We start from the raw sequence: 24,284 nt of genomic DNA, 5'->3' as shown, positions 1-24,284 counted from the left end.
GTCCCGTACGGGCATAAGACAGACAGTACAGTATAGCTAGGGACAGTACAGTATAGTAGGGAACAAACAGTAAGATATATCACTCTGGTAACTCATGTGACGTTAAAGGTAAGGCACAGTGATAATGCTCTCTGGTAACTAATGTGATGTTAAAGGGACACTCCAGGCACACAGACCACTTCTGCTCATTGGAGTGGTCTGGGTGCCAACTCCCACTACTCCTAACCCTGTAAGTGTAATTATTGCAGTTTTTTATAAACTGCAATAATTACCTTGCAGGGTTAACTCCACCTCTAGTGGCTGTCTACTAGACAGCCACTAGAGGTCTCTTCCTGGTCCATAGCACAGGAAACCTGTGCTAGAGCGTCGCTGGACATCCTCACGCTGTGTGAGGACCTCCAGCGTCGCTCAAATCCCCATAGGAAAGCATTGAAATGAGTTTTCAATGCTTTCCTATGGGGAGACCTAATGCGCATGCGCGGAACTGCCGCGCATGCGCATTAGGTCTCCTCGGCCGGTGGGCGGGATCAGTCTCGCCCGCCGGCCGACAGAGCCAGTAGAAGAAGCGGCGCGGAGGAGGAGACAGCGGCGAGGGACATCGCCGCTGCCTCAGGTAAGTGACTGAAGGGGTTTTCACCCCTTCAGTAACTGGGGGTTGGTGGGTGGGAGGGAGAGGGACCCTCCAGTGCCAGGAAAACGGATCGTTTTCCTGGCACTGGAGTTTCCCTTTAATGATAAAGCACAGTGATAATGCTCTCTGGTAACTCATGTGGAGTTAAAAGTAGAGCACAGTGGGAATGCTCCCTGGTAACTCCTGTGGTGATAGGATATACACATTGTTAGTAACTCTTGTGAGTTTAGGTTATGCCCAGTGGTAGCGTACGTTAGCGGTTGATACATGGTTCCAGTAAACACATCTATAGTACATATTAGCGACTCAATTAAAATTAGTGGGGGGCGGGGCCTGACTGCCAAGATGGCCGGACGTGTTCTCTAAGCGCTCCGGTACCAGCGGGCATTCAAGAAATAATTTCGGACAATAAAATCATGCATGCAGCACCTGATGCCCGGAATATGCAGCAGGACACCGGCGGAATGCACCGACACGAATCCCGCAATTAACAGCAACACGAGTGCTCATACCGGCCACGAGGCCTAAGCGGGAGCGGAGACTGGTGCCTGGGGGAGGCGGCCGCTTGCCCGGCATAGGAACCGCTCGCAAGCAAAAAGCACACGCTGCCCCGCTACCCCCCCCCTCTGGACCGGCGGGGGACATCCCGGTCCCTGCCGGGGCAGACTACCCCCGCAAAACAACGCGAACAAGCGACTGACCAGGCGGTGAAGCGATCCTGTAAGGGAGATGTTAAGATGGCGGCACAGGCACGGCCTGCGGCACAGAGCACTCATATTAACCCAGCCAAACATACTTGGAGGTTCTTTGAACAGCTCTGTGCTAGATACTGGACGGAACTCAATGCCAGGCGCCGAGCCTTCAAGATGGCGAGGAAAGCGTCTGCGGCCTGGATTCGCCCGGCGGTCCGGCGAACCTTGGGCGGATTCCCGCCACGAACTAACAGAGGGGCTTCCCGACTAAAATGGCGCCGAAAAGCGAGATGGCCGGTAAGACTGACAAGGCCCTTGAGAGACAGCACTCACACAGGCTCACACAAACGTGGGACCGGCCAGTATACCCGACCTTTCAGCCACTCGGAGATTCCGGAGGCCTCCAACTTGCATGCCGCACCCACCAACCTCCGAGCCCCAACCCGCAGCGAAGGGACCAACCGGAAAGGCACACAGCACACACAGGCCGCTGGACGGGTCCGGAGAGAGGAACAAGCGAAAGCTTCGACCCCTGGAATGCTGACAACCAAGGGAGGAAGGCAGCTGCACACAGTCAGCCTACCAGTACAGGGCATCGGCTGAGCAATCTACAAGACCACTAACAGCATGCAGGGGCCAATGGCGGTACACACGGTACATAGAGCCAAGCAGACACTCAGAGACAAGATTAAAGAAACTTGTCAGGCCTAACCCGGCAATGGACTTTTACACTCTCCTTATAATTCATAATTTTTAAATAACGTTATCGGCACTGCCCCTGCTTACATGCCTATTTAATGCTCACCCTCATGCATATCTTAGACCACCCTTTTAGTAGCCCGTAATAGCTTGAATTGCCAGGATCCAGTGGTATCTTACCTCAATCATTACGTCTTTTATATAACGTTAAACATGCCCGACATTGAGCCCTGTCGAGGTCGCAACACCGCAGGCAGTAGCACTGCATAAAATCTACAGCATAAAAAGCATACACCCAGCTACTTATAGTAAACTGTTCAAAGCACCTTATTGTTTAGTATAACTCTTATTGTTTAGTATCACTGACCGTACAAGAAGCAAGCTTACACCTGTTTAACTTTAACTTTACTTTTATACTCGAATTGTCTAAACCTGTTCAAATATCACCAAGTTGGTGACCCTTGTAGTCAGCTTATGACAATGTTATGTTATATCACTCTAAAGCATCAGCAATGTACGACCAAACTGTTTATAGCCACAAAAAATGTGCTTGTCTTACCATGTACCTCTATGTTTAACTGTCTTCATGCGCTAGAGGACTACCTTTGGGGTACCTCACCAGCGAATGTTATCAACTTACGCACAACAAAAATAAAGAATTAAAAAAAATTAAAAAAAAATTAGTGTAGGCACTCTGGGGAGACATGTAGGCAGTTCTTGTTGAGATGTATTAAACACTTTGGTAGCACACTGTAGTGTCTCATGGAAAGTCAAAACAACGTAAGCACTTTAGTGGTGTGCGTTAGCCCCTCAAGTGAGCTGTTTATATGCGCAGGGCTCGCGGGCTGCACTCATGGGGTAGTGGCTGGCTGCTCATTGGAACATGTGAGCAGTTTATACGAATATAATATTATATATTATAATTATATATTATAGGAATAGTACTACTTAACACACCTTATAATAACGCAGAGAGAGGAGTCTGAAGAAGAGGAGTCAGAGGAGGAAGGTGGCTTTGAGGAGGTGGAAGACCAAACACAGCAGGCGTCCCAGGGGGCTTGTTGTCACCTTTTGGGGACCCTTGGTGTTGTACGTGGCTGGGTGGAGGAAGAGACCTTCAATGACATCAGTGAGGACAAGGAATGGGACATGGCTAGCTCGGTATCCAACCTTGTGCAAATGGGGAGTTTGCGGTTGCGCAAATGGACTGTTTGCGGTTGTTTGCGGTGCGTTAAATGGGGAGTTTGGTCTGTCACTGTGAAGCGGGCGTAACCCTTACACTACCTGATTGATACAACATCATACCTGATGTTTTAAAGCACGTTATTCCAAACAATTTAGGAATGTTAGGTGATTTATGCCCTTTATGGATTAAAACCAGACTCTGCATCAACTGTAATTTTCCATGGGAGTTTTGCCATGGATCCCCCTCCGGCATGCCACAGTCCAGGTGTTAGTCCCCTTGACAAACAACAACTTTTCCATCACTATTGTGGCCAGAAAGAGTCCCTGTGGGTTTTAAAATTCGCCTGCCTATTGAAGTCTATGGCAGTTCGCCCGGTTCGCCCGTTCGCGTACATTTGCGGAAGTTTGCGTTCGCCACTCGCGAACGGAAAATTTAATGTTCGGGACATAACTACTAACCAGCAAACAATTACTGTGAATTTCTTTAATTATTATACGTATATTGTGATCTGTGTTAATATTTTATTTGTTATTGCTTATATTTGAAAAACTACAATAGATAATATATAGAAACAGAATTAACCATGACTTGCTCAAAAGTTGATCAAAGGTTTACTTTTCTATTTTATAAATAAATTGGAACAATTTGCTTACTGTTAGCAACAGCTCTTGATTCTGCACTTAAGGGCATTAAGCATTTTCTGTGCTTAACAAAAACATGGTGCGCTGGACTCCATCTATGAGGTTTTCTTATCTGTGACACCAATAAGAAATAATGGAGGTGCATAGCCACCTTCAACAAGATTTAAAGTAACTGATATTTCTCAACTGTCCTCCAGCTCACCATAGTGCAGGAATAAGTTGCATGGAAATAGTTATACCTGCTAAACTATGGTCACCAGAAAATCTAGCTCAGTATAACTTGACCATGTAGTTAAGACGGGATACTTCATATTTTACTCCCTATTACATATAGCAATTCTATATCTATAACAAACTCATATCATATGGTCCTGCGATATATTTGATTGATAAGTAATTTTGTAATGTATCATTTTACCTCAACAACTTTATTGTTAATGTATTGTGTTTTTATTATTTCATGTCATCTTGACCATTCTGTTGTACACTTATTGTATCTTCTTATCACTTAGAAAATCATGACTTAATCTTCCATTTTCTTTAATACAGAACTCTTCAAAATCTTCCCAGGCACCCTCTCCATGGGGAGGCAATGGAAAGTAAGTGGCTTTTTTTCTTATTTAAGTGGTCCTTCATAAAAATGAATGATTACTGAGTAAAATACAGCATTGACAGCTGAGGAATGAAGGTCACATTTCAGGTTATAAGCGAATATATCACAAGACAAAGTCAAGGATCGAGACATACAAATGGCTGAAAAGTTAATGCAGGTTCTTTCAGAATTCTTTAACAATTTGGTCCTTAAACCAAATGATAGTCATAAAAAGACTGTTAATTAGATAGCAAGTACAGTGTCATTTCAGAAAGTCAAAGTAAAGTTAACCTCCTTTGCAATGATTTTTCAGAGATTGGTTCCGTAACGAAGGACCAATGAATAATTCATTGATATACGGTCAACGCTGTTAAATAAAACTGAAGTTATATCAGTGGTAAAAATGTGAAGACACTTAATCAGCCAATTATCCAAGGAATCAATCTTTATTTTAATGCTAATGTTCCTATACCTGAAAATACTGTATAAAATTAGAAAAATGTAATTACACTCCAGTGGTAGATTAATTTATGCAAATTAAACTCACCCACTTTAGCGCAACTTACACATGTGCACATATAGCTAGACTTTAGACTTCATTAAGTGAAGTGCTACAGGATATATTCTTGTTAGAACAGCAATCAGCTTATTTCTTAGTGTTACAGTAATGGGATTCTGGAGCTATACAAATACAACTCTCACTGTATTAAACCAGCAATGTGCTTCTTTAGTTAAGATAGTAAAGGCGACATTTATCAAGGCAAAAAGGATGCAATGTGCTAAAAGAAGGGAAATGTACAAAATATGTCTCTAAAGCCAGAAACATGGCATTCTATAATACATATCCCTGCATGGCTCCATGGATAAGAATTGGTTGTGTATGTACAATTCTCAAATTATTGGAAAGTAGCAATGCATTGTAGACAAGTTTTGTTATACTCTTTATTAACAGTGATTTATTTTTACTTTGTTCTTTTAAATATATTGTCTAAGAGTTTTTGTCTTTTTAGATTATAAATGTCACATTCATATGGTTATTCACTAAAGTCCAAATGGTCCAAATGGTACCAAAGTACTGCTTACGGGGCCTTTCATACTGCAAATGTGAGCAATTCATGCTCCAAAAGAGTCTGAATTAGATCTGGATATCAGCTGGACTGACTGCCACTAGACAGCTAAAATCCAGACTCAAGTTCTTGAAATCCGGACATGAATGCTTCAAGTATTGAATTTAAAAGATCCAAACTATTTGCTATCACACTGCAGGGGTTAACTTTGTCTTGGCTGGGCAGTACATGTTAGCCAACTGCAACATTAAAATATAAAAAATAAATAAATAAGCCTACGGGAATATTCCCATGACAAATTTCGAAAGAAGTGAGACTTGCCTGTAAGAGCTCTAATGAGAATTCAAAGCGTGGGAAAGCCAAGCTTTTCACGCCTTGAAGCTTCATTCTGCGTGGAACTCTCGCAGGGAGAAGATGGATTTATTTTTATCGCATCACAGTTTTCATTTTATTCATCTGTTTATTTTGTGAATCAGATTTTTTTTATTTACAAGAGTTGTATGTATAACTGATTTTCATTTTGCCCTTTTGGGGCTGAGGAAAAGAATAAAAACTTCTCATGGTAAGTATATATTCATTATAATTATTAAGGTGAGGGGGTAGGTAGGTTTCATTTGGGGTCCCTAAGCCACCAGTGGGGAGGTGGGTGGACCAAGACATTATACCCTTGTATAATATTTTTAGAGCCCAAACCTACTGCAAATGGATGGTGTTTGGGAGGGCATAGTAGATAATTGAATGATTATTTGAATAGACAGCAGGGCTGGGAGGACACTAGATCCTTCCCCCTTAAATATTTTTTCAAATCCTATACTTTGCCGAGGGTTTGTATGCAAAAGCACTGATTTTAATCCAGTCACCAAATGGATGATTTCTGCAAATCTGGTTGGACCGAATGAATTCCGATCAGATATATAACTGGTCGGAATTCAGACATTTTCACCGAACATTTGCTCATTAGGACAAAATCTGGTATTTATCAATAACCCTGTCAATAACTCTGTCATTTGTTGAGCCCTGGCATAGTACAAGGTTCTGGTTTTACTGCAGTTGAAGGTTAATAAAATGGCATACAAATTTCCAAAATATTGTATGTTTATTAGAGATGTCCCGAATAGTTAGCTGGTGAATAGTTCACGGCGAACATAGCTTGTTCGCGTTCGCCACGGCGGGTGAACATATGCGATGTTCGGTTCACCCCCTATTCGTCATCATTGAGTAAACTTTGACCCTGTACCTCACAGTCAGCAGACACATTCCAGCCAATCAGCAGCAGACCCTCCCTCCCAGACTCTCCCACCTCCTGGACAGCATCCATTTTAGATTCATTCGGAAGCTGCATTCTTAGTGAGAGGAGGGACAGTGTAGCTGCTGCTGATTTAATAGGGAAATCGATAGCTAGGCTAGTGTATTCAGTGTCCACTACAGTCCTGAAGGACTCATCTGATCTCTGCTATAAGGACAGCACCCCAAAAAGCCCTTTTTAGGGCTAGAACATCAGTCTGCTTTTTTTTTTTTTGACTGCATTACACACATGGTGTCTGTCAGGGACATGTTTGAGCATAAGTAGCCAATGTCACAAAGTCACCCCCTTGCCCGGCATCTGACAGCTGGCTTGTCTGAACTCTTAGCCCGCCAGCTTTTACCATACAAGCTGGTGGAGTCTGAGGCGTTCCAAAAATTTGTAGCTATTGGGACACCGCAGTGGAAGGTACCCGGACGAAATTTCTTTGCACAAAAGGCAATCCCCGACCTGTACTCGATTGTGCAAAAGGAAGTAATGGCATGTCTGGAACACAGTGTTGGGGCAAGGGTCCATCTGACCACTGATACCTGGTCTGCAAAGCATGGTCAGGGCAGGTATATCACCTACACTGCGCATTGGGTAAACCTGCTGACGGCTGCCAAGCATGAAATGCGTGGCTCTGCAGAGGAGTTGGTGACACCGCCACAACTTGCAGGCAGGCCTGCAGCCACCTCCTCTACTCCTCCTATTCCATCCTCTTCCATAACCTCCTCGGCTGAGTCCTCTTCTGCTGCTGCGTCTTGCTCCACATCAACGGCACCCCCCCAGCTCCCCAGGTACTTTTCCACATCCCGGATATGGCAGTGTCACGCCGTCTTGGGGTTGACTTGCCTGAAAGCAGAGAGTCACACCGGACCAGCACTCCTGTCCGCCCTGAACGCACAGGTGGATCAGTGGCTGACTCCGCACCAACTGGAGATTGGCAAAGTGGTTAGTGACAACGGAAGAAATTTGTTGGCGGCATTGAATTTGGGCAAGTTGACACGTGCCGTGCATGGCACATGTGTGTAATCTGATCGTACAACGCTTTGTGCATAAGTACATAGGCTTACAGGACGTCCTGAAGTAGGCCAGGAAGGTGTGTGACCATTTCAGGCGTTCCTACACGGCCATGGCGCACTTTTCAGATATCAAGCGTCGAAACAACATGCCAGTGAGGCGCTTGATTTGCGACAGCCCGACATGTTGGAATTCAACACTCCTAATGTTCGACCGCCTGCTCCAACAAGAAAAAGCCGTTAACTACTATTTGTATGACCGGGGTGCTAGGACAGACTCTGCGGAGCTGCTTTTTTTGCCACGTTACTGAACGCTCATGCGCAATGCCTGTAGGCTCATGCGTCCTTTTGAGGAGGTGACAAACCTAGTCAGTCGCACCGAAGGCACCATCAGCGACATCATACCATTCGTTTTCTTCCTGGAGCGTGCCCTGTGAAGAGTGCTGGATCAGGTCGTAGATGAGCATGAAGAGGAAGAGGAAGAGTTGTGGTCACCATCACCACCAGAAACAGCCTTATCAGCATCGCTTGCTGGACCTGCGGCAACGCTGGAAGAGGATTGTGAGGAAGAGGAGTCAGAGGAGGAATGTGGCTTTGAAGAGGAGGAGAAAGACCAACCACAACAGGCATCCCAGGGTGCTCGTTGTCACCTGTCTGTTACCCGTGGTGTTGTACGTGGCTGGGGGGGGGAGAACATACCTTCAGTGAGATCACTGAGGATGAGGAACGTGACATGAGTAGCTCGGCATCCAACCTTGTGCAAATGGGGTCTTTCATGCTGCCGTGCCTGTTGAAGGACCCTCGTATAAAAAGGCTGAAGGAGAATGACCTGTACTGGGTCTCCATGCTTCTAGACCCCCGGTATAAGCAGAAAGTGCCTGAAATGTTACCGAATTACGGCAAGTCGGAAAGGATGCAGCAGTTCCAAAAACAATTAAAAAGTATGCTTTACACAGCTTATAAGGGTGATGTCACAGCACAATGGGAATCTAACAGGGAAAGAGGTGAAAGTAATCCTCCTCCTCCCACGACCACGCCGGCAAGGACAGGACGCTTTACAGACGTGTTGTTGATGGAGGACATGCGGAGCTTTTTAAGTCCTACGCATGGCCTCAGCCCTTCGGGGTCCACACTCAGAGAACGACTCGACCGACAGGTAGCAGACTACCTCGCCTTAACTTCAGATATCGACACTCTGAGGAGCGATGAACCCCTTGACTACTGGGTGTGCAGGCTTGACCTGTGGCCTGAGCTATCCCAATTTGCGATAGAACTTCTGGCCTGCCCCGCTTCAAGTGTCCTGTCAGAAAGGACCTTCAGTGCAGCAGGAGGTATTGTCACTGAGAAGAGAAGTCGCCTAAGTCAAAAAGTCTAGATTACCTCACCTTTATTAAGATGAATGAGTGATGGAACCCGAAGGGACTGACAGTGGGCGATACATTCGACTAAAAAAGGCCTGATGAGGGGGACCTAACAGGGATTAAACTGATAAGAATAGTACTACTTAACACACCACTCCTATCTGGTGGCACATTAGATTGTACGCACAGTGCCTCAAATTTGAAGTAGGACGACCGACCAAGCATCTTTTTCCATCTCCCGGTTCCTAAAATCGATGCAATATACACGTCCCCTGATAGGGGATGTAACAGGGGATTAAACTGATAAGAATAGTACTACTTAACACACCACTCCTATCTGGTGGCACATTAGATTGCACGCGCAGTGCCCCAAATTTGAAGTAGGAGGACCGACCAAGCATCTTTTTCCATCTCCCGGTTCCTAAAATCGATGCCTTATACACGTCCCCTGATAGGGGACGTAACAGGGATTAAACTGATAGGAATAGTACTACTTAACACACCTTATAATAACGCAGAGAGAGGCAACGCAGAGAGAGGAGTCTGAAGAAGAGGAGTCAGAGGAGGAAGGTGACTTTGAGGAGGTGGAAGACCAAACACAGCAGGCATCCCAGGGGGCTTGTTGTCACCTTTCGGGGACCCTTGGTGTTGTACGTGGCTGGGTGGAGGAAGAGACCTTCAATGACATCAGTGAGGACAAGGAACGGGACATGGCTAGTTTGGTATCCAACCTTGTGCAAATGGGGAGTTTGCGGTTGTGCAAATGGACTGTTTGCGGTGCGTTAAATGGGGAGTTTGGTCTGTCACTGTGAAGCGGGCATAACCCTTACACTACCTGATCGATACAACATTATACCTGATGTTTTAAAGCATGTTATTCCAAACAATTTAGGAATGTTAGGTGATTTATGCCCTTTATGGATTAAAACCAGACTCTGCATCAACTATGTAATTTTCCATGGGAGTTTTGCCATGCATCCCCCTCCGGCATGCCACAGTCCAGGTGTTAGTCCCTTTGAAACAACTTTTCCATCACTATTGTGGCCAGAAAGAGTCCCTGTGGGTTTTAAAATTCGCCTGCCTATTGAAGTCTATGGCGGTTCGCCCGGTTTGCGAACATTTGCGGAAATTCGCATTCACCGTTCGTGAACGGAAAATGTTATGTTCGCGACATCTCTAATGTTTATTAAAAAGTATGTGTCATCCAGTTGCTAAAAAGAAAATTATTCTTAAGTTATAGTTATTTTTCTGACACATACTAAACAAAACTAAGCCTAGAAGTTTATCTTTAAATACAATAGCTTTAGCCCAAAAGCGGTCAAGGATCTTCGAAGACGAGGTATCTCATTGCCCTGTGTTAATCCGTTCTTCTCTAAGGAGGAGTGTCATTTAACAATGCTTATTTTTGTATCTATTTCCCTTTTTAATTTGGAATCATGTGGGAAGACTAAGGGGACCATCTCCAAAGCACTACTGACTCACACATGTTCCCAAGTATGCTTATAAGCCAGCAGATAAGCCTTTTTCCCATTTATGGACATTTTACAAGTGTTTTAAAATATGCGTACCAGTCCAAAACCCAAGAATTCTGCAAAAGCATACAACAGTTCTTCTTTTTATATTCATTTCTGTTTCCCTGAAAACATAAAGCAGATTAAATAAATATTTATATTTTGTATTTCAAATAGTAACAGTGTGTTTTTCACAATTTACACTTATAATCTATTTCAAATGTTGGAAGAAAAAATATGTGTCACTATTCTTTACAGTTGATGTAAATTGTTTTTCTATATGTGACATTTTGGCTATATTTCACCTTGGAAATTTTAATACTTCCATGTGCAGATCTGAATTGGGCAATATAAATTTATTTTATTAATTTATTTAAAAAGTGAATTGAATATGAAAATACATTGAGCGTTCTCTTTTTCTTGCATATATAATGAATGCTTTTAAATAGAAGTAGCATTGAGACTGTTAAATATTTAGAATAATTTTATGATATATTAAAGTATATCTTCACATTGGGAAATGGTTTAATTTTGATGGCAGACATGCCTATAGGTCTAAATTAAACCTCACTCCAACTATTCAGCTTCCGACCAAGTAATATATAGCAGATACTGCTTTTCTTTAGGGAACTGAATTTGTAAAGTATAATTCATAGTCTGTTTCTAAATCCCTGACATCTTGCAGTGTGTCTGTTTGACAGAGCACCACTTAATCGTCAACGAATTGCTAGCACCAACAATTGTTAATTACCGTGAAATGCAACTCTGTAATCAGCATTAGTTCTACATCAAGTAGATAACGTACAAAATCAAAAATAGGATGTAAAGATTATCGTACAATTACAATTTCCCATACGATTTCAAAAGGAATTGTAAAGAAATGTTTGCAATTCTTGCTTGCCTTCCACAGATAATAACACACTCCAGGAGACTGTTATAAATTGCACTCTACCTATCGCGCGGACTGTATTTGTTAGAAATTGCCATTGTGGTTTCTCCAAAATGCTTAAATAACAGTCTTTGTATTATCTGTTGAGAATTTTCAGTCTACCAACAGAACTGAAAGAATTTGGCAGCAGGTAGAAATTCATTATAATATGAGATACAGAAGGGTTTTTTTTTATTCTCTTTCTTTTGTTCTTTCTTTTAACTTGGAACAAGTAGAATAGAGAAAAATAAATAACTCCACAGAGGGATGTTTAAAATTTTATTTCACCTTCAGGAATGAAGATTAATAATAAAATTGAGAAGTCTTTTAAGTATGAATCTACTGTAGACATCCGCGGGATATTGAAGTCAAGACAACAAATATAATTTTATCAAGTAGTGCCTATAGACTTAGCGATCATGTAATATTATTTTGAAATTGAAAATATTTTACAAATGTTTGTCTACATGCTTGGATTTGGTATTCTATCTGTATTCAGGCTAATAAACCCTGAATTTAATTTGGTTTTGTGTTTTATATTTATTCAAAGAAAAGATATTGCTGACAAATCTGTTTTGAAATATATCTCTGGGAAAAGTCTCCTAAATGATAATAGATTTGTGCCTAAATCGGGGCAGTTGGGAGGCATGCTTTAGTAAATAACCCTGATTCTATTGGGACTGACTTGAGAGTCACAAAATAAAATTGTTAAGGAGTCAGGAAAGGAAAAGTGCCAGATTTGAGGTGAAGTTAAGTGAGTCTCTTTCTTAATTTTGGTTTAAATGGCAAAATGAAATCATCTCTGTGCATACAGGGAGCACGGTAGGGGTGACACATTTCTGCTATGTATGTACATGTGATTAATAGAAAAACTTGCTGCAGAGTTAAAATAAATATATATATTAGATTAATTAAGAAAAAAAACATTTTGACCCAGAGAGTCTTACGGACGTGATTTCATATTTTTGGATAAGCTTTTCAAATGATGTAATATTTTTTGATCAATTTTAAAAATGATTAATTTAATTTTTTTTATATTTTAACATGTTTATATTTTTTTATTTTGATTTTTTTTTTATATTTGATGTCGAAAAATATATTTTTTACATTTATCCAAAAAAATGAAATCATTTGAAAACCTTAGATATTAAACTGTTATTAACTACCTTTTGAGAAATGTTGTTTATTTAGCAGAAAATAGACCAGAAAAAAAGGAGAATTTTTTCTGAGATAATGAAACACTCACTTATTTGCACAGAACGTACATATGGCCTTTTGAATATACTTTTATTACAGGATAATATAACATCTGAATCAGAATATTACTTGTAACTGATCTTTATTTTATGTTTGGTTGGAGAATAAACTGTGACTTTTTGATGGCTTGTTGAAATATGAAATGCTTTGAATGTGATTGAGTGAGTGCGAAATCTTTTTTTATTTTTTATTTTCTCCATTACGTAGTCTTATTACCAGCAATAATATAGCTGGATGCCCCATTGAGATTGGCAACATTGTTTGAAAAATGCTATCAGCATGCATACAGCAGTGCATGCTGGGCATTTTCCAACATTCAGCCAATATGGAGGAGATGCCTTGTTTTTAGTCCGACAGAGTGTTTTATGTGTGTTCAAAAATGGGATTATGCTAGTGCTCTTATTATATTGGACGGTTAAGCAGGGGGTGGGGAAACTATTATATTGTCTTTTCATAATGGACCATATTTTATAAAACTGAAATGCAATTGGAACAGATAATTGAGATTATAGGTAGAAAATGTCTCAAGTAAATAGCAGAAAAGCCTACAGAGTTCTTTATGTATTTTTTCCAATAGTATTATTTTATACACAGTATAATACTCCAAAATAGCCTTGGCACTTTGAAATTCAGATCCATTTTATTCACGGTTTTAGGCATGTAGAGAGTCAATGCTTTAATATCAAAGTCATCAGCAAACAGTATTTAACCCCTTAAGGACCAAGTGTCTGGAATAAAAGGGAATCATGACATGTCATGTGTCCTTAAGGAGAGCCATGATAAAGGATGCATGATATCTGGATAGTATAGGGATTCCTTGTCAGCCCTGCCCAATTATTTGCAATTAATAATTCTTGATTGTCCCACATTCCTTGTATTGGTTTTATTTGCTAAAACACTAATACATGCATACATTTACATATTCACAACATTTTAAATGGACAAAGAGGCACACTTTAATTTTATGGGTGTGAGTGGGGGGGGGGGTGTTACCCCCACTCACACTTACTAATAACAGTTTATGTAACTAAATTGTAATTTAGAACAAGAACGATATATCTTATTTACGCAGACTGATTTCTAAACACATTTATTACAGTTTAAATATACATTAGTGTGAGAATTATTGCTGTGGAGCTCTGCTGTACATTCAGATATACCAACAATATGGAACTCCTAGAAAAGAGGGGCATAGAATAGAAAAGAAGGACACATGGTTTTTGGCACAACATAGGGACTGTCCCACCTACATAGGGACACTTGGGAGGTATGAATTCACAATTCTCTAATATCACTTATTGGTTCTTAATGCTCCTTTTCCTGACACTTGTTGAATATTTATAGATTATTGTCATTGACACTTGTAGTTACATATGAATAAGAATATTATTCAATGTTTGTGTTTAATACCAAACTACTTACAGAACAACTTTATAGTCTGCTAATGATTCATAATATATGTATTTTTCTCCTGGTTTGAAATTATCTGCACACGTGATGTGTTTACACATACACTCCTACACATATGAACATTTCTCGTTAACCTCTGTTTCAGGAACACAGAGACCCCGTCTCCAATGCCATTGAGTCCGTCCCCATTGAGTTCTTCTGGAAACAGTAGTGGATCAACTGTATCTTCCTCTACGGGCACTGTATCGATCCCACAACGCATACATCACATGGCAGCCAGTCATGTGAACATCACTAACAATGTTTTGCGTAGTTATGAACACTGGGATATGGCTGACAAGCTTACAAAAGAAAATAAAGGTAAGCTTAAAAACATTCCCTTATGCAATTGCAGAACTAAATGTATCTGTAATGTACAACCTAACATGCAGAGTTAAAATCCCACTGGAATAAATGGAGACAGATAGAAAGTCCCTAAACCGGTCCTTAGAATGGCCGAAAAATAGAATAATATAATTCAAGGAAAGTCAGAAGGACCACAACAGGGCATATTTTGGCAAGACTGGGATTTTATATGTTTGGGGGCATGTTTAGCATAGCCAAGTGCGTGTGTGCTGGGCTCTATTACAAAAGGTGCGTGTGTGCTGGGCTCTATTACTTAGAGCTCATGTGACATCATTACACCAACACGCATGCACCGGATCATAAAAAGTGGCGGGCGCACAGCGGCCAGCGGCCATGAGGCTGTCAGGAGCCTCATACTGCATGGGAACTGCAGTCCACCGGATCGGAGCGCCGGCATCTTGATGGACTGCCAAGGTAAGTACAACGGGGCTGACAATATCAAAGAAGTTATGAGAAAACCTCTTCATTCTCAGTGAGCAAGTAAATAATATCCTGACTAACCTCTATACGTTTTACTGGCAGATTGCCCTCTGTATAGTTATGATGGAATACAATGTATCAATACAGAAAATAAGAATGTCAAATACATTTTTTACTCCTGATTGTGCAGATAAGGTAAAATCCTGGCGATTAGCTGCTATACCTTTTAATGTTATATTACTCTAAGGTACTATTTGTTGAGGTTTTTAACCAATTATGCAAAACATATGCAAAATAGGTTAATCTATAACTGCATCTTATTAATGACATAATTATAGACATTATGCACAATTGTTAAAATTTTCATCTCACGCAAAGAGCATTTACACAGTAGGGTGTTTTGATGTTAAAATGAAATATTATGAATTTAGTAATTAGCACAGTGTGTTATACTGCTAAATATCTAGCTTGATATTAATTAAAATATAATAATACAGTTCAAAAAGCAAGCTTTGGTTGTATGTTTTAATTTTAATTGCTATTTTTCACAAATGTTAAAGTGATTTTTAAAGAGATGCCTATAGAGTTCCTACATTTAACATAGACTTGTTGATAGACAAATTAACTTTAAAAAATGATTTGCATAATTTAAAATGAATATGGCTTGCGTAATGCACAATTAATAAGCTTTCTTTCTGCGTATACGATTGGGTTTTATTGTCAAAGTCTGATTGCATTCCCCGAGTTAGTGCCCAGTACAAACAGGCAAATAGGCTTAGTTATACTTTTCTCTCATCATTAGGTTTTATTTTGTATAACTATACTGTGTACATTATCTAGAAGTATACTTTGTTATTATTTTTATAAGACATAAATACAAATACGAATACTTTCCTATTATACAACTATATAAAATATGTCCAAAAAAGTAAGTAGTCAAAAAATAAAATCCCAGCAAGGCATTAATCCCAGTCCAGATACGATAATATATACTGATCAGCCACAACATTAACCCCTTAACACCGCAGCCAAATGTACAAGTTGTGAACGAAACAAAACGTAAACAAAACCTGGCATTTGCGCTATATGTCTGTCCAACCGTAATTCACCTCTTTCATATTAAATGCACCCCCCCTTATTATATATCATTTTATTCAGGGGAAACAGGGCTTTCATTTAATATCAAATATTTAGCTATGAAACATAATTTAATATGAAAAAAATGGGAGAAAATAAGATTTTTTTTAATTTTTTTCGTTCTACATGACATTTTAACTGTCAATGTCATAATACTGTTTGCTTTTACTGCAATAAAATACACATATTTGTATTCAGCAAAGTCTCACGTGTAAAACAGTACCCCCTATGTACAGGTTTTATGGTGTTTTGGGAAGTTACAGGGTCAAATATAGCGTGTTACATTTGAAATTGAAATTCGCCAGATTGGTTACGTTGCCTTTGAGACTGTATAGTAGCCCAGGAAATAAATTGACACCCATAATGGCATACCATTTGCAATAGTAGACGACCCAAGGTATTGCAAATAAGCGATGTCCAGTCTTTTTTAGTAGCCATTTGGTCACAAACACTGGCCAAAGTTAGCGTTTGTATTTGTTTGTGTGTGAAAAATGCAAAAAACGCCAATTTTGGTCAGTGTTTGTGACTAAGTGGCTACTAAAAAAGACTGGACATACCCCATTTGCAATACCTTTGGTTGTCTACTATTGCAAATGGTATGCCATCATAGCGGTAATTTTCATTCTTGGGCTACCATAGGGTCATAAAGGCAACGTAAGCAATCTGGCGAATTTTAATGTGAAAAAAATTAAACACAAACCTTATATTTGACGCTGTAATTTTTGAAAACACCATAAAACCTGTACATGAGGGGTACTGTTGTACTCAGGAGACTTCGCTGAACACAAATATTTGTGTTTCAAAACAGTAAAAAGTATTGCAGCAATAATATCGTCCCTGTAAGTGCTGTTTGTGCGTGAAAAATGCAAAAAACGTCACTTTTACTGGCGATATCATGGTTGTAATACATTTTACTGTTTTGAAACACTAATATTTGTGTTCAGCGAAGTCTCCCGAGTAAAACAGTACCCCCCATGTACAGGTTTTATGGTGTCTTGGAAAGTTATAGGGTTAAATATAGTGCTAGCAAATTAAATTCCCTATACTTTCGGCATGGGTGGTCAGGCAGGTCCCGCTAATTGTAATTAATTAGGATACCTAATTATGTAAAATTATTACATAAATATATGTGTAGAATTAATATATGTATATATATACATATGTGTATATATACGTATATATATATATATATTTTTTTTTGAATATTTTTATTTATATATAGGTATATATATAGTGATATATACGTATATATTTATGTATATAGATATATATATTATTTCGTTATAAGTGTATTTTGATATAAATATATATATATTAATATCAGAATACAGTTAGAACGAAATAAAACACATCTATATATTTTTTTATATTTTATTTTTAATTATTTTTTTTATTTAATTTTTTTACGTATTTACATATTAATTTTTTTTATATTATTTATAAATATATATATAACAATAATTATATATATATTTAATCAGTATCAGTCTACGTGTAATTTGATATTAATATATATATATAATTATATATATATTAATATTAAAATACACCTAGACCGTGTATGTGTATGTGTGTATATGTGTATATATATACTTAGATCATATATATATAATATATATATATGATCTAAGTATATAATTTATTTATTTTTACACTGTTTTAAAACATTTTTATTTTATTTTCAGCCAGCAGGGGGACCAACTGTCATTACAGTTGGTCCCCCTGCTGGCAATGCAGCAGGCAGCTATACCGGCCATGTGATTGTGAGGTCCTCGCAAGGACCTCACTCTCACATGGCCGGGAGGGCTCCTGGAGGGCGGACGTGCCGCGGGGGGCTCCCTGGGAGTCCCCCGAACCGCGATCGCCGGCGTGGGACCGCCAGCGACCGGGTAAGTTACTAAAAACCGGAGGGCGTACTATTACGTCCGGCGGCGTTTAGAGCCGCTTTTAAAAGGACGTAATAGTACGCCCTCCGGTCTTAAGGGGTTAAAACCACTGACATGTGACGTGAATAACACTGATTATATTGTTGCAATGAAACCTGTCAAGAGTTGGGAAATATTAGACAGTAAGTGAACAGTCAGTTCGTGAATTTTCTGTGTTGGAAGCAGGAAGAATAGACAAGCAAAAAGATCTGAGTGACTTTGACGAGAGCCAAATAATGAAGGCTAACTGGGTCAGAGCATTTCCAAGACAGCAAGTCGTTTGAGATGTTTCAAGTATGCAGTGGTTACTACCTACCAAAAGTGGTGCAAGGAAAGACAGCCAGTGACCCAGCATCAGGGTCATAGGCACCCAAGGCTCATTCATGCATGTTGGGAGCAAAGGCTAGTCTGTCTGGTCCGATCATACAGAAGAGCAACTGTAGCTCACATTGCTAAAAAAAAACTTTGATACTGGCCACTATAGAAAGTGACAGAACACACAGTGCATAGCAGTTTTATGTATATGAGGCTGTGTAGCCTCAGACTGGTCAGAGTGCCTATGATGACACCGGTTCATTGCTGTAAGCTCCTTCAATGAAAACATGAGCATAAGAACTGGACCATGAAGCAATGGAAGTAGGCTGTCTAGTCTGATGAATCAAGTTTTCATTTGGATCAGGTGGATGGCCAGGTGTGTGTGTGTTGGTTACCTGGGGAAGAGATGGCAGCAGGACGCACTATGGGAAGAAGGCAGGCCGACGGAGGCTCTTTTATGCTCTGGACAATGTTCTGCTGGGAAATCCTTGGATCCTGGCATTCATGTGGATGTTACTTTGACATATACCACCTACTTATACCACCTAATGGCAGTGGCCTCTTTCAGCAGGGCAATACACCCTGCCATACTGCACAAATTGCACAAAAATGGTTTGAGGAACATGACAAAGAGCTCAAGGTGTTGCCAAATTTCCCAAATCTCAGTCCAATTAAGCATCTGTGGGATGTTCTGGAATAACAAATCCAATCCATGGAGGCCCTACCTTGCAACTTGCAAGGCTTAAAGAATCTCCTGCTAATGTCTTGGCGCCATACATATTACTTTCAATACTCAACAATTCTCACTTTAATGGATATGCCTGATTGAATTACTGTAGAAATGCTATTCATTCCAATAATTTCTTTAAATTTTATATTTATGTGGTTACTTTATTTTAATTTGGCAAGATCAATTGATAATAGATGCTTTCCTTTGTAAATACTCAAATTAATTATTTTGTATTGTTGCACCATAGTCGTCATCTTGGTTGCTTTGGCTTATATTCAGATCATGACTTTCTGCAACATGTCCTATCCGCACTCCCACGTATGCAGAATAATGTATAGCAGGAAGCAAAACAATATATTATACTCTGTCACTTAAACTAAAATGCTCTGGCATCAACACACCATTTATAATCTGCGTAGCACACAATGAAAATGAAATACAGTTGCCTCACATTAAAACAACTTGGGCGATAATGAAAAATAAATGTATTGTTTATTTATTCCCATCTGTTGTAAGAAGCAGCACATTTTTCATATGATCATGAACAACTGCTCATTGATCACAAATCACATTGTATCCTGTCCCAACATAGTCCTTCCTATCCTTCTCCACAAAGGAAATAAAAGTACTAAAATTAGATCATTGAAACTGTATACATTTTTTTAAATGTTTCAAGACACCAATGGAAAAAAAACCAACAATCGATAGAATAAGTTTTACAATGTGCAGCAGTTATAAACGATAAACAATTGATCGACTGACATAAAAATCTTGGTAAAAGAAGAAAATGTAAAGTCGAACCATAGACTTTTAAGTGAAAAAAAAATAAATAAATGGCAAACGCTAAAAGTATGAGCTGTGTCAGAATGCATGAAAACATACCAACGGAGAATGTATTGCTTCTGTTACATCCAGCTAGATATGCAGTTGATGGCTTGATATAGTGAGCAACTGCACTCAAAAAATGCTGTTATGAATTGCTGTCTATAATGCAGCATAAAATCAGAAACCTTTATTATGTCAAACCCTTGAATAAGCCTTAAACTAGTGAAACTAAGCACATTCCACTTCTGCCAGAGTACTTTGTATTTTTTTTTTTTTACTGCCAGTACATCCTGAATGTCCATTTAAAAGGTTGGGTAATATATATATCTAAGTATTTATTCATTTTAATTGATTTAGCTATTGGCGTAACTCTTTCATATAGATTTTTGTATTTCTGATTTTTTTTTTCATCTGCATTAAAAATACTTCACAATATCTGTGACTTTTGCCTCCAGTTTTTTTTTTTTTATGTTTTTTCTATTGTCTTTCTCTTTACAACAATATTATATGGTAATAACCGTTTCTGTTACTCAACACGTAGTGTAAATAGAAGTCCATAAAGTTAGGTTAGGGCTTTTGGTGTTCATGAAAAAGTGCAAGAAAACCCAGTTTTTAAATATACAATTTTTATTATCTTAAAACACAAACAATGTATGCTCTCACAAATAGCTAAATAATACTTACTTCTCTAAGTTAGGTATGAGAAAATAAGTAGTATCATGGGCCCCAGTGAAAGCTTGCTTTGTTGTTGTAAAAAAAGTGCTCTATTTATCTGTCTTATCTAACAATTTTTTTTGTCTGAACGCTACAATTTTTATTATTCCGCTTTTTATGAAGATACATCTCACAATGTAATCTTTTCAGTATTTCTATTTGTTGTCTGTTTTAAAGGTTTCTTGAAACATCTCTTTTCATAGATAAATATATATACTAAAAAAAATGTTTTGTTTTGTTATTGCAGAATTTTTTCAAGACCTTGACACAGTGATGGAGCCATTAACACAACACAGCACTATGACCTACTTGGTCCGTTACGTGCGACAAGGACTTCACTGGTTACGCATTGAGTCTCAATTATTGTAGTGTCTGCTTTGCTCCATGTACATTTTCTTGTATTCTACCTCTGCCAGAGCATAGACGATCACTGGTGGATACCCACGCATCATCTTGACTTTTTTTTTATATATATATATCTCTGTTGGAAGTGGATTTTATCATCACTGGAAATGCCTATCTGAAGTAGCATTTGCTGAATCAACCAACAAAAAAAACCAACCATTTCCAACTCTTTAATATGCCTTGCGTCTCTTGGATCCATTCCTATGTGCTTTATGAAATGGTACATTTTTAAAGATATTGTTTTAGTCTTCACTGCCTTTAATTAAGAACAAGATGCACTTTGTGAAGATTTGGAACAAAACATCTTCAGTACGCGAGTGTTTTATAAAAACACTTTAATTGGGATAATTATTTCAAATATTGTATTATTAGCAATGGATCATATTATCCTGTGATTGCTATGAATTAAAACGCTTATTTGTTCATTTTGCCATCACTTCCTACAGAATGAATAATACACTCTAGAACTCCATGGTTAATAATAGTTAAAGCCAGTCATACAGCATTTGCCAGGCTGTACAATAAGAACTTCTTGAGACTGTCTAATTGTTGTTGTATTGGTAAAATTAATAATTTTATTTTTTAAAACTTCCATAAATGGAACATAATATCATCTTCTTTGTATTTGTATTAAGGGGATACAAATGTCTGTTCATGGAGATATAGAACTGTATTTTACAAGAAACAATTGTCTTCATATTTTAGCAGGCATTTTATGGTTTACTTACTTTTTTAAGTATATTCTAAAGATATTACAAGGGTTTAAGAGTTGCAGGATGCATCTTGGGTCCGTGTGTTATAACCAGCATACCTGGACAGTAAAAAATATTTGCCGATGCTCAATGAAGCAAAGAGGATGTGGTGGACTTACTAAGTGGTGCGGAGGGAACAATTCAATTTTATTCTGCAGAACCTCATTTTCAAGATGATGACTAACTCAATAAAATTAATAAGTGTTCACTGGTTAGTTTTTCATCTTTTCCCCTCTTAATAAATCTACCACCATGCATTGTATTGCCTTTGTCCAGAATGATCCAAGTGTTAATTCATAGAAGTGAGGCCTTTTTTATAATGGCAATGTCCCAAAAATAGTGCAACAGTTGGAAAATGAACACTGAATATTATTTGAAATCCCACAGATACAAATTCACAGATTACCTTGGATGTCCATTTAAAATAACCACACATGATTATGTAATAGATCCAGGAAGATCCAACTATTTAACAGTGTTCATTGGTTTTCTATAAAGAATTCATACATAAAAACAGACGCTAATGAAATTGTCTTAAAGGGTGATATTTTTAGTTTTTATTTATTTTATACTGTCGTGATTATTTAAAGTGTATACAATGGCATTTTCTTGGGAGCAGGTCAAAACAGTGTTGCTCAGTTGTGATAAATATACTCTGCTCAAAGCCTGATTGTACAGAGTTAGTTGTTGTGTAACACATTTTAATGTTCTGATCTCATCTTTGTAGCAATTGTAATAAGCATTACTTCTAGTTGAGTAACAAAGGCTCAACACTCTGCCAAAGGAGCCAGCAAGGCAATCCGTTTCGTTGTTTGGTACCAAACTCTGTATCAGTACTTTCACCAAAACCACAGCCAAAAAGTATCCATTTCTTTGGAATGTTCATATCACAATTAAAGATAAAAGGAAACTTTTTTTTATTATGATTTGAACTTGGTCATTACTGAATGTCACTGTGATGTAAGCAATTATATAGACCAGCGAGCCAGTTTTGTGTAAAAAGTCAAAATATCCAGTATGCAATACAGAGCTCTGTTGTGGGTTTATGCGAAATCTTTAATTCTCATTTACATCTATGTTTATAGTGCTAAGTTTGTAATTGGTAGAGGAGCCAAGTGAAACATTAAGTGTTTATAATAATAATCTTTATCATTATCATCTTATTTATGTCAGTGGAACACAAATCTTGTTATGGCGAACCAATCACAGCCCAGGCAATCCAGTTTGTTCTCCATATGTCAATTTGGTACTTACTAATTTTTTTAATATCTTGAGTTATACACCAAGTGTTTATGCTGTGCCTTCTCATCTTCTATCTTATTTGGAATAGGCTTCTAGCTCTAGACTCTAAGACAGTTAATAAGTTAGGATTTATGATCTTGAAAAATGCAGAATTTAAGCTGTCTCACAAGCTTGACCAACCAATTCCATAATAATTCTTATTAATTGCCTTGTATTAATAAGTACTTGTTTTCTTGTGATAGTTTAATAATGTTCACTCATTTCGATAGGCTTGTTTCTGATGTACATTAAGAACGAGCTGACTTCAGAGGTTTTCCAAAAATGTTCTTGCATCAAAACTTTGTAGTGAAATATGACCCTTACTATAATGTATAATGGAAATTAAATGTCATAACTATAACAAGTATAATGTCAAGGATAATGTAAAATAAAGGCAACAAAATATTATGTTAATTAGTAATGAATCAAAAGGCACTGCAAAGTCATGCTTCTTCCACACCCTAAAACAATATACGTACACATCATCATCTAGCATTAAAACTCATTATATTCATAGCCTTTGAAAACCCACTGGACTTCTTTGGTTAAATATCTTAAAGGGTCTTCATTAGTATGTCCATGTGAAGAACCACTTTTTTCCACAACATTTTGTATTGGATCAGCATCTTTTTGTCTTTGCTAAAAATCTTGTATTGAATTGCCATAGTTTTAGGCTGGAAATTAAAATAATTTAATTTTTGAATGTATTAATCATTTGGAAAAAATAATTGGAGAATATGCTGTATTTGATGGTGGCATATTATAAAATTGGAGAATTACATGCCAATAGGGAGTGCAATTTTTTTGTGGCTATTTTGGGTCTCCTGGAATTTGACGAACTTTTTAAATATATGCAATGTTACATTGTTATATTTGTCAAAGATCATGGTTTTGTTTCTTTGAAATAAAATCGCTATTAATTCATCAGTAATACTAACAATACTGGTTTTATTGAAATGTAGATGCTTTATGGTGTTCAGCATTTGAAAGCTTAATGCGTGGAGGCAAGCAGGTCCTCATGTTTTCTAGAGAACTGGTACCCATTCCAGTCGTCAATGCATCTCAACAGTTTAGGATTTAATAAACTTGATAATTC

The 24,284-nt window shown here is 38.4% G+C and overlaps 1 protein-coding gene across 1 annotated transcript in view; it reads left to right on the top strand.

Moving 5' to 3' along the window:
- The window catches only part of AFF2 (ALF transcription elongation factor 2), a 468,515-nt gene extending 445,012 nt beyond the window's left edge, over positions 1-23,503 (top strand). Inside the window, exons 19-21 of the mRNA XM_063431978.1 lie at positions 4,399-4,448; positions 14,425-14,639; positions 20,998-23,503. Coding sequence (XP_063288048.1) covers positions 4,399-4,448; positions 14,425-14,639; positions 20,998-21,119 — 387 coding nt within the window. The 3' untranslated portion in view covers positions 21,120-23,503. The remainder of the gene's footprint in view (positions 1-4,398; positions 4,449-14,424; positions 14,640-20,997) is intronic.
- The last annotated feature ends 781 nt before the right edge of the window (positions 23,504-24,284 follow it).

The sequence above is a fragment of the Pelobates fuscus genome, chromosome 9 (assembly GCF_036172605.1).
Source record: "Pelobates fuscus isolate aPelFus1 chromosome 9, aPelFus1.pri, whole genome shotgun sequence".
Lineage (NCBI taxonomy): Eukaryota > Metazoa > Chordata > Amphibia > Anura > Pelobatidae > Pelobates > Pelobates fuscus.
Note: the sequence above shows the minus strand (reverse complement) of the source record. Positions and strands in the feature narration are given on the sequence as shown.